At 32.9% G+C, this 16426-nt stretch overlaps 1 protein-coding gene across 1 annotated transcript in view; it reads left to right on the forward strand.

Moving 5' to 3' along the window:
- SYNE2 (spectrin repeat containing nuclear envelope protein 2) overlaps positions 1–16426 on the forward strand; it is a 389516-nt gene that overhangs the window by 89337 nt on the left and 283753 nt on the right. Inside the window, exons 9-11 of the mRNA XM_051973670.1 lie at positions 7315–7415; positions 10312–10413; positions 10953–11090. Of these exons, the coding sequence (XP_051829630.1) occupies positions 7315–7415; positions 10312–10413; positions 10953–11090 (341 nt within the window). The remainder of the gene's footprint in view (positions 1–7314; positions 7416–10311; positions 10414–10952; positions 11091–16426) is intronic.

The following is a 16426-nucleotide window of genomic DNA, read 5'->3' on the forward strand; positions in this document are numbered from 1 at the left end:
TATCTTACTCACTCTGGACCAACCAAATCCCAAGGACAGTCTTCTTGTTTTATGAATGGGATGGTTCCAATGTATATAAAAATAAATGTTCTTCCTACAAAATATAGTTAGGTAACAGTTGTTCTGAAGAAGATTTGAATAAATTCATAGATTGCATGATGTGGCAACCCAAAAGCTAATATTGAGCTGCATTAAGAGAGGCATAACTTCCAGGAATAGGATGAGAGTACTGTTTTACTCTGTCCTTGTCACACCTCATCAGCTGTGTATTCATCTCTAGGTCCCATAATTAAAGAAGAACATTGATAAGCTATAGAGTGTACAATTAAAGGCAATTGGAAAGCTGAAGGATATTTATGAGGATCATTTGAAAGAATTGGGGATGTTTATTCTGGAGAAGAGATATGAGAGGGACATAATGGCTGTCTTCAAATATTTGGAAGACTGTCACATAGGAGAGGGAATAAACTTGTTTTATCTTCCCAGAAGATAGAGGCAAGTTTAATGTGGAAAGTCACAATAAAGTGAATTTAGGCTTAATGTCAAAATAAACTTCCTAATAATTAGAGTTATCTATAAGTAGAATGTAAGACCTTAGATGTAGGACTATGTTCTTCTCTTTGTAGTTCTTTAAGACCTTCATTAGGTTTGATGACGTATCATCTGCTATGTTAGAGTAGGCTGTTGAGTTCCTTTACATCTCTAAAATTCCATGAGTGTACTATGAAAATGCTGCTATATATAAAAAGTCTTTCCTTAAACTCTGTGCTGCTTGGGATCTATGCCTGATAGTGGGATTGCTGGGGCAAAGAGTAGGTACAATTTTGTTAATATTTTTATTATAATTCCAATTGTTTTTTAAAACTTTTGGATCAATTCAGAGCTCTACTATAACAGTGCATTAGTATTTCTGTCTTCCCTTAGCTCTTCCAAAAGATTTGTCATCTTTTCTAATCTGATGCATAGAAAGTGAAACTTCAGTATCATGTTATTCACATAAATTTTGACATCATGTTGGAGAGTAATTCATTTAATCAATTTATCAATACATCTATATAAAAATGGGACGCTAATGAGCTTATAAAGAGAGGGTAAAGACAGAAGAAAACTCAGGACACAGCCTTGGTGTGTACACACACCCACACACCCACACTTGGGTGAGGTAATATGATCAATAATAAAGCAAAGGAAACTAAAGAGTGGCCAGAGGACAACTTAGAGAAAGCATCATGAAAACAGTGAGCAGTGTCAAATGCAGAAGTTAGAAAGGATAAATATTGAGATAGAAGCTTCATATTTGGCAATTAAATCATTGATAACTTTGGAGAGAAATATTTTTTGTTGATGGAAACTGGATTGCAAGGGATTGAGAATGAGTGAGATGAGAAGTGGAGGCAATGAGAGTAGGTTATGATAGTAATAAGAGTTTAGGATACTGCAGACTAAAGTTTTCCTTTTAAAATAATTTATTTTTCCCAATTATATATAAAAATAATTTTTAACATTAATTTTTTATGATTCTTTTTTCTTTTTAATAATAGCTTTTAATTTTCAAAATACATACAGAGATAGTTTTCAACATTCAGAACAACATTCAACATTCAAAATTCTGGGTTCCAAGTTTTTCTCCCTCCCTTTCTCTCACTCCTTTCCCCTAAATAGGAAGCAATCCAATATGTGTTAAACATGTGCAATTCTTTATACATATTTCCACATTTATCATGTTGCACAAGAAAAATGAGATCAAAAAAGAAAAAATGAGAAAGAAGGGGAAAAAGCAAGCAAACAGTGACAAAAAGTGCAAATACTATGTTGTGATCCACATTCAGTCCCCATAGTACTCTTTCTGGATGGAGAAGGCTGTCTCCATCACAAGTCCTTTAGAATTGGCCTGAATTACTTCATTGTTAAAAAGTACTAAGTCCACCAGCATTGATCATCACATAATATTGTTGCCACTGTGTACAATGTTCTCTTAATTCTACTCACTTCATTTAGCATCAGTTCATGTATGTCTCTCCAGGCCTTTCTGAAATCATCCTTCTGCTCATTTCTTATAGAATAAAGTTCATATACCATAACTTATTCAACCATTCTCCAGATAATGGGCAACTCAGTGTCCAGTTTCATGCCACTACAAAAAGGGCTGCCAGAAACATTTTTGCCCATGTGAGTTCTTTTCCCTTATTTATGATCTCTTTGGGATACAGATTCATAGAGACCCTGCTGGATCAAAGGATATGCACAGTTTGAAAGCCCTTTGGGCATAGTTCCAAATTGGTTGGACTCTACCAGATCTGCCAACAGTGTATTAGTGTCCCAGTTTTCCCACATCCCCTCCAACATTTATCATTATCTTTTCCTGTCATCTTAGTCAATCTGAGAGATGTGTAATGGTACCTCAGAGTTCTCTTAATTTGTATTTTTCTTATCATTAGTGATTAGAGCATTTTTTCATATGACTAGAAATTATTTTAATTTTTTTCTCAAAATTGTCTCTTCATATCCTTTGACCATTTACCAATTAGAGAATCATTTGTCGTCTTATATCAATTATATATCAATTCTCTATATGTTTTTACAATAAGACCTTTATCTGAATCCTTGGGTGCAAACATTTTTTTTTTCAGTTTTCTGTTTCCCTTCTAATCTTGGCTACATTGGTTTTGTTTGTATAAAACCTTATTAATTTAATATAAACAAAACTACCAATTTCACATTTCATACTTAACATTCTTTTTTTTTAAAATTGTGAGTTCCAAATCCACCTTCTTTTTTTCCCTTCTTTCTTCCTTGAGAAGGCTAGCAATTACACATACACACACACACACACACAGTCATGCAAAACATAATTCATATTAGTCATGTTGTAAAAAAAAAAAAAAAGCACAAACAAAAAAACGCCCCAAAAAGTGTAAAAAAAATAGTATGCTTTGATCTGCCTTCAGATTTCACCAGTTCTTAGAGCTAGATAGCATTTGTAAGTTCTTTGGAATTGTCTTGGATCATTGTTGAGAATACTTAACTTGTTCATAGTTGATCATAGTACAATATTGCTGTTACTATGTACAACCTTCTCTTAGTTCTGCTCATTTCACTTTGCCTTAGTTCATGTAAGTTTTTATAGGTCTTTTTGAGAGATTCTACTCATCATTTCTTACAGCACAATAGTTTTCCATAAAAATGATATACTGTAACTTGTTCAACCATTCCTCAATTGATGGGCATCCCCTCAATTTCCAATTCTTTGCCCTCACAAAAATAACATAAATATTTTGTATATATAGGTGCTCATCTTTTTTTATTTTATCTCTTTAGGATACAGATCTAAGAGTGGTTTTTCTGGGTCAAAGAATATGTGTGTTCTTAGGCATTTGGATATAGTTCCAAATTGCTCTCCAGAATGGTTGAATCCATTCACAACTAGTGAAAAGTTTTAAAGGATAGAGGAGACAGGCATATAAAGGGAGAAGCTGAAGATTAGAGGGAGGATAATCAAAGAGCAATTATCTGGAGAAGATGTGATGGGAAAGGGCATATTTAGAGAGGATGGCTTTGGATTAGGAGAAATGATTAGAGATTTGTGAGGATACTATGAGATGGTGTTTGTAAAAAGCTTTGCAAACCTTAAAGCACTATATAAATGCTAGCTATTATTATCATCTTTATTACTGTTTTCATTTATTTTAGAGATTAAAATTAAAGTCAGAGTTAGTGATATCTCTACATAATTTTACATAACACAAATGTAGAGAGGCAATGTAGCTTATTGGGGAATAAAATAGGAGTCCAGAAACCAGGAATCTACTCTCAACTCTGTTATTTGTCATCTGTGAAGCTATGGAAAATCCATTCTATTTTTTACTTCATTTGTATCGTTACTTCTAAATATTTAAAATGAGATGATTTTCAAGGTCCTATTCAGGGGATAATGGAGGGGAGGGAGGGGGTTGATTCATTTTATTGATTCTTTTATTCATTGAATCTTTTATTTATTTAGTATTTTTTACTAAAAACTTTTCCTTTGAGTAATATACTTTAGTTTTTCTTCTTTTATCTCAGTTCTTCCTCTTCTTTTCTCTTCCCTACTTCTGTCCCATCTTTCCATTTTCATTGTAGTTTTTTTCTGTCCTAATTCTTTTTTTCTACATTTAGTTATAATATAATTTAGTATTTTTGACTCTTCAGACAATTAAGAAATTAATGAAATAATCTAAAAGAGGTAATTTTCTTATTGAATAAATGATAGTCCTTGATTCACTACAATGAACACAGTGTGAGGACCAGTTAACTCAGTCATTTGAAATGCAACATTAATTACTGATGTAATACAAACATAGTAGTCATTTGTGAATGTGTCTGAGTCATCTCTTGACCCAAATGCTTTTGTAAGGTTGTTGAGATATTTACCTGCCTCCATCATTTGTAGTTTCAAAAAGGAGTAATCTTGTGAAACTGGCATAATTGTTTATCTCTGAGATCTTCTAATTGTTTTTCAGTATTAGTATACTGAGATTAAGTGATACTTCCCCCTCCCTGTAAACTGTGATAATTATTTTGAACAACATATCTTGGGAGATTGAAAGATTACACATAATTTATTCATTGTTCCCACTACTTTAACTTTATGGTCTGGAATGAGTTCTAGTTATTTCATTTGATTGGAATGTCTAGGTTAGACAAGATAGCTTCAAAGATCTGTCCTAACTAAGGGTGACTGAATGAAGGAAAAGAATGAAAATAGTAATAATGATGACAATAATTAGTATTTATATCATGCTTTAAGGTATGCAAAGCTTCTCATCCTCAAAACAGCCCTGGAACCTTTAAATGATTATTATTTGCATTTTACAGATGGAAAATCATCTCTGAAGGGCTTACTGTGATAAGCATCAGGGATACAAATAGAAAAGTAAACAAAATCCTAACTTTTAAGAACCTCACACTCTACTTGGAGGACACAAGCATGTGTCTGATGGTTCTAGCTCTAGGGGCAGCTAAGTGGCACAGGAGTGCCAGAAAGATTCAGCTTCCTGAGTTCAAATCTGGCCTCAGATTCTTACTAGCTGTGTGATCCTGGCTAGTACTTAATTCTGTTTGTCTCAGTTTTCTTATCTGTAAAATGAGCTGGAGAAAGAAATTGCAAACCAGTTTAGGATAATTGCCAAGAAAACCCCAAATGGGGTCATGAAGAGTCAGACATGACTGAAAAATTACTGAACAAAAATACCTCCAGGATGTAGGGAAAGATCCAGGAGTTCTTTGGATATTACAGTTTTGTGATTCTGCAGCAATTTCAAAGAATCTCTTAAGTATGTTTTGGTATTTCTCTAATAATAGACATAATCATAACATAAATACCGAAATCCTTTTGTCTCTATCTTGAGTAAGATTCTAAGGGTTCTCTTCTTCTGATTTCTGCAAGGAAACCTCTGGGTAATGACTTCTTATTTCAAGCAGGGAAGATTTCATTCCTACATTGCCTGAACTATTAGGTCCAAGATACTTTTTGGATCTGACATAAGGGGTGATGTTAAAGAATTGCCATATCTCCAGAGTCAAACCTCATGTAGGATATGGGGAAGGAACTTGGATTTACCATAAAACCTACCATATAGAGTTGTTCCCTTGAAGGAACTTATAGAGTTTTTAAATTGACTCTGCAAGCCATAATGTAATTTGTTTCCCCAGCAGTGAAAATCTTATGACTCACTGTCACCTACTAAACACCTACTATGTTTATTAGGAATAACCCAGCAGGCCAGATCCTTGGACAACATTGTGTTGTAGTTTGTCTTAGGTACTTTCCAACCCTGTTTCCCTCCTCTCTACCCTATCTTTTCCCTTTAAAGATTCAAGGGTATTATGTAGCCTCTTCCCTGACCAAGGTTTTCTTGCTATGCCGGGAATCCTACCACGATGCTTTGACTCTCTCTCCAGTATCTTTCATTCAAACCTTCCCTCAAGTTGCTGTCATATTACAAGGGATCTAGTCTAATTCACATTAGAATGTTAATCATACTTCATGGCTTACTGTAGTATTAGACAATTTAAAGCTGGGAAGGACTTTGCATATTTTCCATTCTATTTTTTTAAATTTTATTTTACAGATGAGGAAAATTAATGACTATAGAAGTCATTGGCCTATTCTCTAGAGCAGGGGTCCTCAAACTTTTTAAAAAGGGGCCAGTTCACTGTCCCTCAAACTGTTGGAGGGCCAGACTATAGTAAAAACAAAAACTTTTGTTTTGTGGGCCTTTAAATAAAGAAACTTCATAGCCCTGGGGAGGGATAAACATCCTCAGTTGCCGCATCTGGCCGGTGGGCCGTAGTTTGAGGACCCCTGCTAGAGTATGTGCATTTTAAAAAAGTACAATCTTAGTTTAATTTGAGGGTTCAGCAAAGCTTTCTTAGCATCTGTAAAATCAGGCCCAAAGAGTCTTTCATTTGAGCTACAGCTTGGAACCAAAGCATCAACAGCCCTCTGGTAATTTTCATTGAAATTAACCCACTCATACATTTTATAAGTTCCTTCCAAATCTTCGGACAATATTTAGGGAAGTTAATGCATTTTATTAAAAAACTGAATTTAGAAATTACAACAGTACATTAAGACATAGTTATATTTAGCTTCTCTACCTTGGAAATAGCCAAATGACTATTTTGGCATATCATTCCCCTAATTTTTATTGTTTGAGAATAACTGAGCAATGGTAAATCTCAGCTTAATGTGTTTCCAAATCATCGCAAATTTAAAAATAGTGAATTTCAAAGGAATATGTTTTTTACTTTTCCAATCTACCACTCTCTGGTTTCCCAGCCTTTGCAAGCCAAGAAAGTCCTTTGCCTTCTGCCACTCTTGGCTCTGATATACTATTTGTAGCTTAGAACTTCTAATGTTGGCAGGTTGCCAGAGACTCTCAGGGTGAGGAATATTTTGGGATTATTGTTGAGGCTGCTATATGGTATAATCTATTCTGGTTTGTGAATTATTGTTAAACAAATATGTGGTGACTTTATTTTTGTTGAAAAATTTTTTAAAAATGTTATTTATTTATTTTTAACATTCTTTTTTAATTCCAGATTCTCTCTCTACTTCCCACTTCTTTCCCACCCATTGAGAAGACAAGTAAAATAACAATTATACTTATGAAATCATGTAAAACATATTTACATATTAACTATGTTTTGAAAAAGCAAGAAAAATAAAGTTAAAATTACATTTCAATTTGTACTCATAAAGTTACATAATATCTAATAAATTTTATAATCAAACTGGAAATGGTAAAACTAATAGAATGATTTGTTTTGCAGATGTTGATGTTATTAATCCAGATGAAAAATCAATCATGACCTATGTGGCCCAGTTTCTGCAGTATTCCAAAGATTTACCTGTGGCTGGAGATGAAATTCAGGTAATTGTTTACATTATCTCTAATAAAGTTAATTTTGTTCTCTACCTATAGTTCTCTCAACTGTCAAAACATTTCTTTGCCATTCTTGCATCAAGTTGTCTTGAAAATTATCATTATAGTATTGTTTAGTAATTTGACCATTTCTTTTGTCATACCTGTCAATCAGAAACATAATTGTGAAGTTGAAACTTCAAGGGCTGAAAGGAGCATACACTGAGATTCCTTCCATTTTCTTCTTGATTTCATTTTAGATCAGGAGATCTTAATCTGGCATGTGAGAACTTTGGAAAATATATTTTGATAACTATTTAGTTATAATTGGTTTCCTTTATAATTCTTTGTATTATGTTTTCTGCATATAAAAAATATAATTCTCAAAAAGGATTCATAGTCTTTACCAGATTTCCAAAGGAGTCTATGACACAAGAGTTAAGAACTCTTCATTTAGATAAATGAAAGTATAAGTACACTTATAAGTTGCTAATAATATTTTCCCCAGAAATTTAACCACATTTAACATACCTTGTATATTTTGAAACTTGCTCTATGCTTATATTTTGCTAATCACTATTTTATACATATTAAGCCATAGATCTTCAACAGATCTCAGCTTGAATGAGGTTGCGTGTTTGTTTATTTAGATTTTTTTTTTGATTAAATGAAAAAAGAGATTCTTTGCCTCAATTGCTGTCTACCTTAAATCACTGAATGGTGTATGTAGCCTCAGTCAAACAGAGACCTGTTGAAGACCTTAGATTAAAAAGGCCAAAGCCTCTCATTGCATTCAGAGCCATCTTCTGATCTGTATCTGATCATTGGACCCAGATAGCTCTGGAGAAGAAAGTGAGGCAGATGATCTTGCAAAGCTCTCTGTCACATTGCTATCTCCTTGATTTTCTTAAATTAATTTTTTGGAAATAAAATCTGGATGAGAAAACAAAATTTTATTGTTCATTACGCAGGGTGGAATGAGAGAAGAGCTACTTTGGCTTAATAGGAAAAAAATCCTTTGCATTTTTCTGATGCTGCCAAAATATGGATTCTGTATTTGGTTATAAGCAAATGCAAGTACACTACACCTAGAAAAATCAATATATCCAAGCCAGCTCATATTGGGTACTAAGAGCTCAGAATATTTGTTTAGGATTGCCTAAATAGTTCAATCAATCAATCAGTTAATGAATGTTTAAAATGCCTAATTTCTAGGTACTGAGGAAACCAGTATAAAGAATGAAATTAATTCCTGCTATCAAGGAGCTTACATTCTGTTGAGGATGGAAGAAGTTGTCAAGTACATATATAATTATACATCTATATATAATTTATATATAATAATATATGAAGAATAAATATAAGATATTTAAGAGACAACAGTAGTTGTTGAGAAAGGGGACTTTCTCATTTGAGGAGTTAGTGCTGGAAGTAACAGAGGAGTTGGGATCAAGGATACCTGTACCTTGGTGGTGAGGAGGCTCACCTCATCATTATCAAAGGTTGGAAGAAAGTGTATGTATTTGTGGAGAGGGTCAATAAGGGGAAAATAGGGAACTCAGAGCAAATGGTTTCAGTTTTCTCAGTAAAATAAGATTTGAAAAGAACTTCATAAACTGATCCAAAGTGCATTCTGAATTCTGTATTTATCATATTGATAATTTTTTTATCAATAAACATTTATTAAGCACCTACCTACTATGTGCTAGACACTGTGCTAAGAACTTTTAAAAATATATTTTTTATAATAATAGCTTTTTATTTTTCAAAATACATGGAAATATAGTTGTGGATTTTTTTTGTTTTGTTTTGTTTTTTTCTTTTTCTTTTTTTGCTTAGGCAATTGGGGTTAAATGACTTGCCTAGGGTCAAATAGGTAAGTATTAAGTGTCTGAGGTCAGATTTGAACTTAGGGCCTCCTGACTTCAGGGCCAGTGCTCTGTTAACTGTGACATCTAGCTGTCCTCAAAGATAGCTTTCAATATTCACCCTCACAAAACCTTGTTTTCCAAACTTCCTCCCCATCTCCCCCTTCCTCTAGACAGCAAGTAAATCCATGGGCAATTCTTCTAAACATACTTCTGTTATGGGCCAGAACTCTGAAACAAGGATTCTTACAAGATGTTAACTCAGTAGAATTGATGCGACAAGGGTTATCTAGTTTAGCATGGTGATTAATAGTTCTCTAAGTTCAGCATTAATAGTTCTCTAAGTTCAAAGTTTCAAGACTTTGAAAGAGAAAATAAAGGATTTGGACTTTAATACCTGGCTACTCTTGGGGTGATTACTCTCCTGAAACGAAGGCTGCTCCATAGACCCCCAGAAAACCAAACCGAGAACATTAAATAGTTCCACATTTATCATGCTATGTGCTAAGCACTTTTTAACACAATAATGTTCTATTATATTCAGACCACAATTTGTTTAGCCATTTCCCCTAGTTGATGGACATCCCCTTCATTTCTAATTCTTTGCTACTCCAAAAAATGCTGCTATGCATATTTTGGTGTATATGGAAACTTTCTTCTCTTTTAATGCCCCCTTCAGAATATAAGTGTAGTATAAGTGGAATCTTTAGGTCAAAGATATGCAAATTATAGTGACTTTATTTGTATGATTCTAAAATATTTCCAAAATAATTATACCAATTCACAGTTCTGTCCATAATGCACTAGTGTGCCACAACCTCTCCAACATTGTTATTTCTATCATTTAATATATTTGCTGATTTTTAAAGTGAATTAAAACATTAGTTATTATTAATCATTGAGATTACTTTTTTATATGGTTGTTAATAGTTTAGGATTTTTTTTTGAGTACTGGTTGTTCATATCATCATTTTACCATATATTTAATGACTATTCATTCTTTGAATAATGTGTTTTCTTCTTGTTCTGGCCATTAGGAAAAGGTGAAAGATGCCACAGTCTGGTTGATTTCGCAAGAAGAAAAGTTGCATGAGTTACAAATGGAGTCAGAAAAGGAGACATACTTTAAAAAATCTCAAGTAAGTGCAAACATTGATTTCAACTATACTTGAGGAAGCTTATTGTATTGAATAGATTGATGAAAAGTATTCACAGAGTAAAATTATTTAAATATAAAATTCTATCCTGTTCTCAGAGTTTTGTTTCCTCAGAAAAACATTGCAGAATTGATAACCAAGCACTGATTAAGTGTCTAAAAGGCTCAGAAGATTAATAAAAGTATTAATGAGGTCATCACATGTTCCACACATTCTCATTTTATTTCCCATCCTCTTGCATATTGAGGTGGATTTGTTCATATTATAGTAGAAATGCCCAGCTCTGATTCATTGATATGTATCTTGAGTTATGTATCTTGATGACATTTATATCACTACATTAGTATCCATGACTTTAGGGTAGATTGACAAGAAGAATAAATCATGATATTAGTGGACTTTTTTTCCCTAATTTGAATGGATTTTCATAAAGAACAGAGAAGCAGAACAATATTTAACTGAGATTTATAGCTGAAGTTATAAAGAATACATGTTAAATTATCTCTCTATTCAAATTGTAGAGCATGAGAGTTTTTTTGGAGTCATTCAATGAAGGAAAAAAAGCCTTTCTGGATGTGTTGTCGATAAAAAGGAATGCAGCTGGGCTGGCCAATGATCAATCTCAATTAAGAGAAGCATGGGATAAGCTCACTAACCAGGTGATTTCTGATAGATTGATGTAGAAGGTGTACTTGATTTTGTTTGGATTGGGCAAGTCTTTCCCATTACTAAATGGTACTTCTTTTGACTTATGTTAGATTTCCATTAAATATTTCCCAAACAGAAGGGAAAATAGCCAGAATGATGTTTTTGTTTTGTTTTGTTTAAAGTGGAACAATGAGAGTTCATGGAGCCCCAAATCTTTATATTTCAACTTTTCTTGCCCTTGGAATCTCTCTCCAATTTTCTGTGGTCCTATTTTAATAATTGCTAGATGGGAACAAGTATTCTATCATACCCACTGAAGAAAACTGTAAACCTGTTCTTTTGGTATAATTACCAATAAGGATATTAGCCAAAGATATTAGGTTACCATTACTAGGAGAAAATGAACTTTTGAGTATCTTAGTTTGTACATTTGTGTGTCTAAGATTGTCTGAATGGGCTTTTGTTACTCTATTCTAAAGATGAATAAGTAAAGTGATGCTTCATTTCTAGGCTACCATTGGGAAAGGAATCTAGTTCATGTAAGTGTATTCTCAAATAGCTAAAGACCTAGTCATTAATCCTTCTTTAGTAATTTTTTTTGGTGATGATACACTTAAAAAAATTATTTTATTTTATTTTATTTTAATTAATTATTTTATTTTATAATAACTTTCTATTGACAGAACCCATGCCAGGGTAATTTTTTTTACAACATTATCCCTCGCACTCGCTTCTGTGATGATACATTTTAAAGGCAATTAGGAATAAACTCTGAAGATATTTCTAAAAGAGAAAGATTCCAAAAGAGTAGAAAGTGTCATAAACTAGTTTTATGTGCCTTCTCTTAAGGAAACTAAAATATCAGCCATCACAACTGATGTATATGCCTATATTCTCATCTTTACATAATGCACATGATATTGATCTGTAATTATATTAGGAACAGCCTCAACAAAAAATGTGAGAAAGCAATAAATAGGTTTTTGCTAATAATTTTCTGTTGTTGACTTCTTTATGAATACATAAATTGATTGAGATATAAAGTCTTTACTGTGTTTTTTTGTGAGTTGATTTTAAGAAAGTGTTGAACTCAGTGGAACAAAATGCTTGCAGCCTTGGGAGGTTCTCTTCATGCAATATATTTTTCAGAAATACTTCAAATTAAACTAAGCCTACTTAGTTGATCTCCTTGCATCATTTCTCTCATCTCTAATCCATCCTCCACATAGATGCCAAAGTAATCTTCCTAAAGCACAGTTCTGACCTTGTTACTCCCCTACTCAGTAAGCTTCAGTGGTTTCCTGTTATCATTAAGATTAAGCAGATATTCTGCATTGAAGGATCTTCATATCAAACTGCTCTAATTTCCCTTTCTGATCCTATAATGTATTACTCTCATTCATGAACTCTTTAGTCTGACTAAACAGACCTTATTCCTCTCACTTTATACATCATATCCTGTCTCTAGCATTTTACAGAGTGATCCCTCTGTCTGAAATGCATTTGACCTCACTTCTACTTTTTGGAATCCCTGGTTTCTTTCAAAGCCCAGCTAAACCAGATGATTAGTATATACTTGTTGATTGGTTAGCATTACAGATGAGATTATAGATATAATTTTTTGAGGTATAAAACACAGAAACATAATTGGTGATTAAATATCTCACCAGTATCATAGATTTGCACAAAGTTCAAATAAAAGGATTCCCTTTTCACAATGAGCTTCTCCAAAAGCTCCTTTCATAAATAATATTATATTAACTCAATTCTGGAACATCATGAAGAGGGGATTTTAAGAGTTTGCGTACTATATGTACTGTGCTAATTTTTACAGATCTTATCTTATTTGATCCTCACAACAACCTTGGGTAGTAGGTGCTATTGTTATCTCTATTTTACAATTGAAAAATTGTAATAAGCATAAGTAAAGTGACTAGTGAAACTAGTAACTTTCAGAGGTTGTTCTTGAGCTTGAATCTTCCTAGATCAGGCTCAGCATTCTATCCACCAAACCATGGGGCTACCTAGAGAGCCATAGATCCTACTCAATAAAAGAAATCAGTTTGTCCTCATGGTGCTAAGTTGTATTGGGCTTAATTTTTTCTTTCAATTATTATCCCTAAGTTACTACACTATTGTTAATCTTACTGTCTTCTTAAATTTTCACTGTCCTCATTTTCATCTAATTTTTTATGTTCTTACTTTTTTCTAGGGAAGTTTTATATTTATTGGAGCTTATTTCCTTTTTTATGCTCCCACCCAGCTAATTTTCCTTAAGCTTGTCACTTTTCTACTCAGTAAACTCAATGATTTCCTAGTGTCTCTCAAATCAAATATAAAGTCTAATGTTTATTTTTTCTCTTTTTTTATATTAAAGCTTTTTATTTTCAAGACACATACATGGATGGTTTTTCAACAATGACTCTTGCAAAACCTTGTGTTTCAAATTTCCCCCTTCTCTAGATGGCAAGTAATCCAATATATGTTACTATTTAGCTTTTTAACCACTTCATAACCTTGCATCAATTGATGTTATACCTTCATTTGTTCATTATTCCTCCTCTTGCATTTTATGACACAGCCAGTTTGGATTTCTTTCCATTCTTCACATATAATAGTCCATCTCCCTTCTTTGTGTCTTTGTGCTAATTGTCTGTCACATATGAAATGTACTCCTTTACCTCTGCCTCATAGAATCCTGTTTTTTTTTTTTCTTTAGACACAGTTCAATTATTCCCCTCTTTTACATGAAGCTTTTCCTGCTTTCTTCAATTTCTAATGAATTCTTTCTTAAGCTACTTTCTATCTAATGACATTACAATTATTTGTATTTATTCTTTGTGTTTATTTTGTATATTTCTATGTATTATATATAAAAGTAGTCATATGTTTCTTTCTTTCTTTCTTTCTTTCTTTCTTTCTTTCTTTCTTTCTTTCTTTCTTTCTTTCTTTCTTTCTTTCTTTCTATCTATCTATCTATCTATGTTTCTTTTATGTCCTTTTTATCTTTCCCTCAAGATCTTTGTGATCTGGGTTTAGTTTTACTCATTGCATTTCATCTCCAGTGCTTGGCACCTTGCAGGTGTATAATACCTATTTTTGATTTCTTGTCATGGTGTAAGATGTTGACATAAGCTTAATTTCTGCCAAACTCTTTTCCAGTTTTCACAACAGTGGTTTGTTTTTTTGGTTGTTGTTGCCAAAAAGAGAATCCCTGTATCAACAAAATCATAAACATGGTCCCTATCTCTATCCCTACCAGATAATTGTGCTAATGTGTGCTTAATACTCATTTGAGATATAATAATGCTAGTTTTTTTTCCTTCCAATTTTTTGGGAATATTTCTATTGTTCCTTCACCTGGATTTTGTTATTATTTTGACTAATTGTAAAAAAACCTAACCCCTTGGTAATTTGAATGGCATGACATGTTTGTAAATTAATTTTGCCAGTATCATCACTTTAATTTTGTTGGCATTTTTCTCTTATGAGCAATTAATATTGTTCTGGTTATTTATCATATATTATGGTTATAAAGAAGGTTTTATAGCTGTATCCATATGTTCATGAATGTCTTTTCCTTAGTTAACTCATGGATATTTTGTATTTATGTAAATACTTTTGAATGGAAATTCTTTCTCTAACTCTTCCTTCATTTTGTTATTAATAAATACAAATTGTCTCCTCTTGCCATTGCTGCTTCTGTCAAGCTATCTTTTTGTTATTGTCCTCCTACAACCTTCTAAATGTATTATCAAAATCTTCCTCTGGTCTCTGTTCTTGATTGTAAGTTAGGGTGAAACTAAGTGTTGTTTAGGCAGGTAGATACAGTACCGAGAGTGCCAGACCTGGAGTCAGGAAAACCAAGTTCAAATCTGACCTCAGATACTTATCAGCTGTGTGAACCTGAGCAAGTCATTTAATTTTATTTGCCTCAGTTTCCTCATCTGTGAAATGAGCTGGAAAAAGAAATGACAAACCATTCCACCCCAAGAAAATGGGGTCACGGAGTCAGACACAGCTGGAAACTACTGAACAACAAATGTTTGGGGAAACACTATTTAGACTAAAGTATAACACACATATACACGTACACACACATACATACACACAAAACCCCTCAATCCATTCCTGAGAAATTAGCTTTGTAATAGCTATTTTTGAGTCAGTGTGTGTGGGTCAGATACCCTTTCATTTATTTTTAGCTCTCTTTTGGGTTCTAAAATAGCTTGAAGTTTAAGATTGTTAGAAGTTGACTTATATTTATTTTTCTCTTTTTAACATATGATCCTCACAAACAAAAATATTTTCTGCTTCTGTGAAAAGAAAAGATTAGGTTAATCTCACGGGTCCCTTTCAATTCTCTATGACTCTCTCTGGAGTTCAGAGCTTTTGGAATTCTCTCTGGCTATATCACAGCCTCTCCTAGATGGTGGGAATAATTTACTCTCTTGGGATCAATTTGCTTTAGGGGGATGTTGGGATAAAATGTAGTTCAAATTACTATTGTACTAGAATGAGTTGTGCATTCTGGCAATCAAAAAGAATAAAATTGTGCTTTTGCTTTAGCAAAAACAGCATGGTTAGTGGGAAAAAGCTGGATAAGAGTTGAAAGATCTGAATTAACTGCTTTGTGAATTGGAACAAGTAATCTTCTTTCTAGCACTAAATTTCCTAACTTGGAAATTGAGTGTGCTGTACTAGATGAGTTCCAGAACTTTTTCCAGTTTTTTATTATTGTAAAATTTTAGATTTTTTTTCAAGAAATAGATGATGACACTGGAGTGATAGCAAATTTTTCTTAAAATTCATTAAGTTTTTGAATTTTAGATTTTGATCTTTCAGAAAAATTCTTCTTTCTAACAAGTAATATTGTCAATAGTCTGGGTTAACCAGCTTCTCCAGATGAGTAATTTTTTTTATAGTCATGAACTTTTAAAAATAGATCCTTCATGTCATTGGAATATTATTTATTAAGTCTGCTAAGTGGTAACTTTGATGCTTAGAAAAATAACATCCCTCCCAAAGTGCCTAATAACAAAAGATAAAGAACTATTATCTTAGCTAGCATTTATTTTGTTTTTAAGTCATGTGCAGTTCTTCATAATCTCATTTGGGATTTTCTTGACAAAGATACTAGAAATATTTTGACATTTCCTTTTGGAAATTGAGGCACACAGGTTAAGTGAACTTGCCCAGGCACACTTAGCTAATAAATGTCTGAAGTTGTATTTGAACTCAGGTAGATGAGTCTTGCTGATTCCAGACCTGGTTCTCTATCCTTTATGTCAACTAGCTGCCCTGTATTTATATGGAATTTTATGGTTTACAAAACATTTTGCTTATA

This window comes from Antechinus flavipes, chromosome 2 (assembly GCF_016432865.1).
Source record: "Antechinus flavipes isolate AdamAnt ecotype Samford, QLD, Australia chromosome 2, AdamAnt_v2, whole genome shotgun sequence".
NCBI lineage: Eukaryota > Metazoa > Chordata > Mammalia > Dasyuromorphia > Dasyuridae > Antechinus > Antechinus flavipes.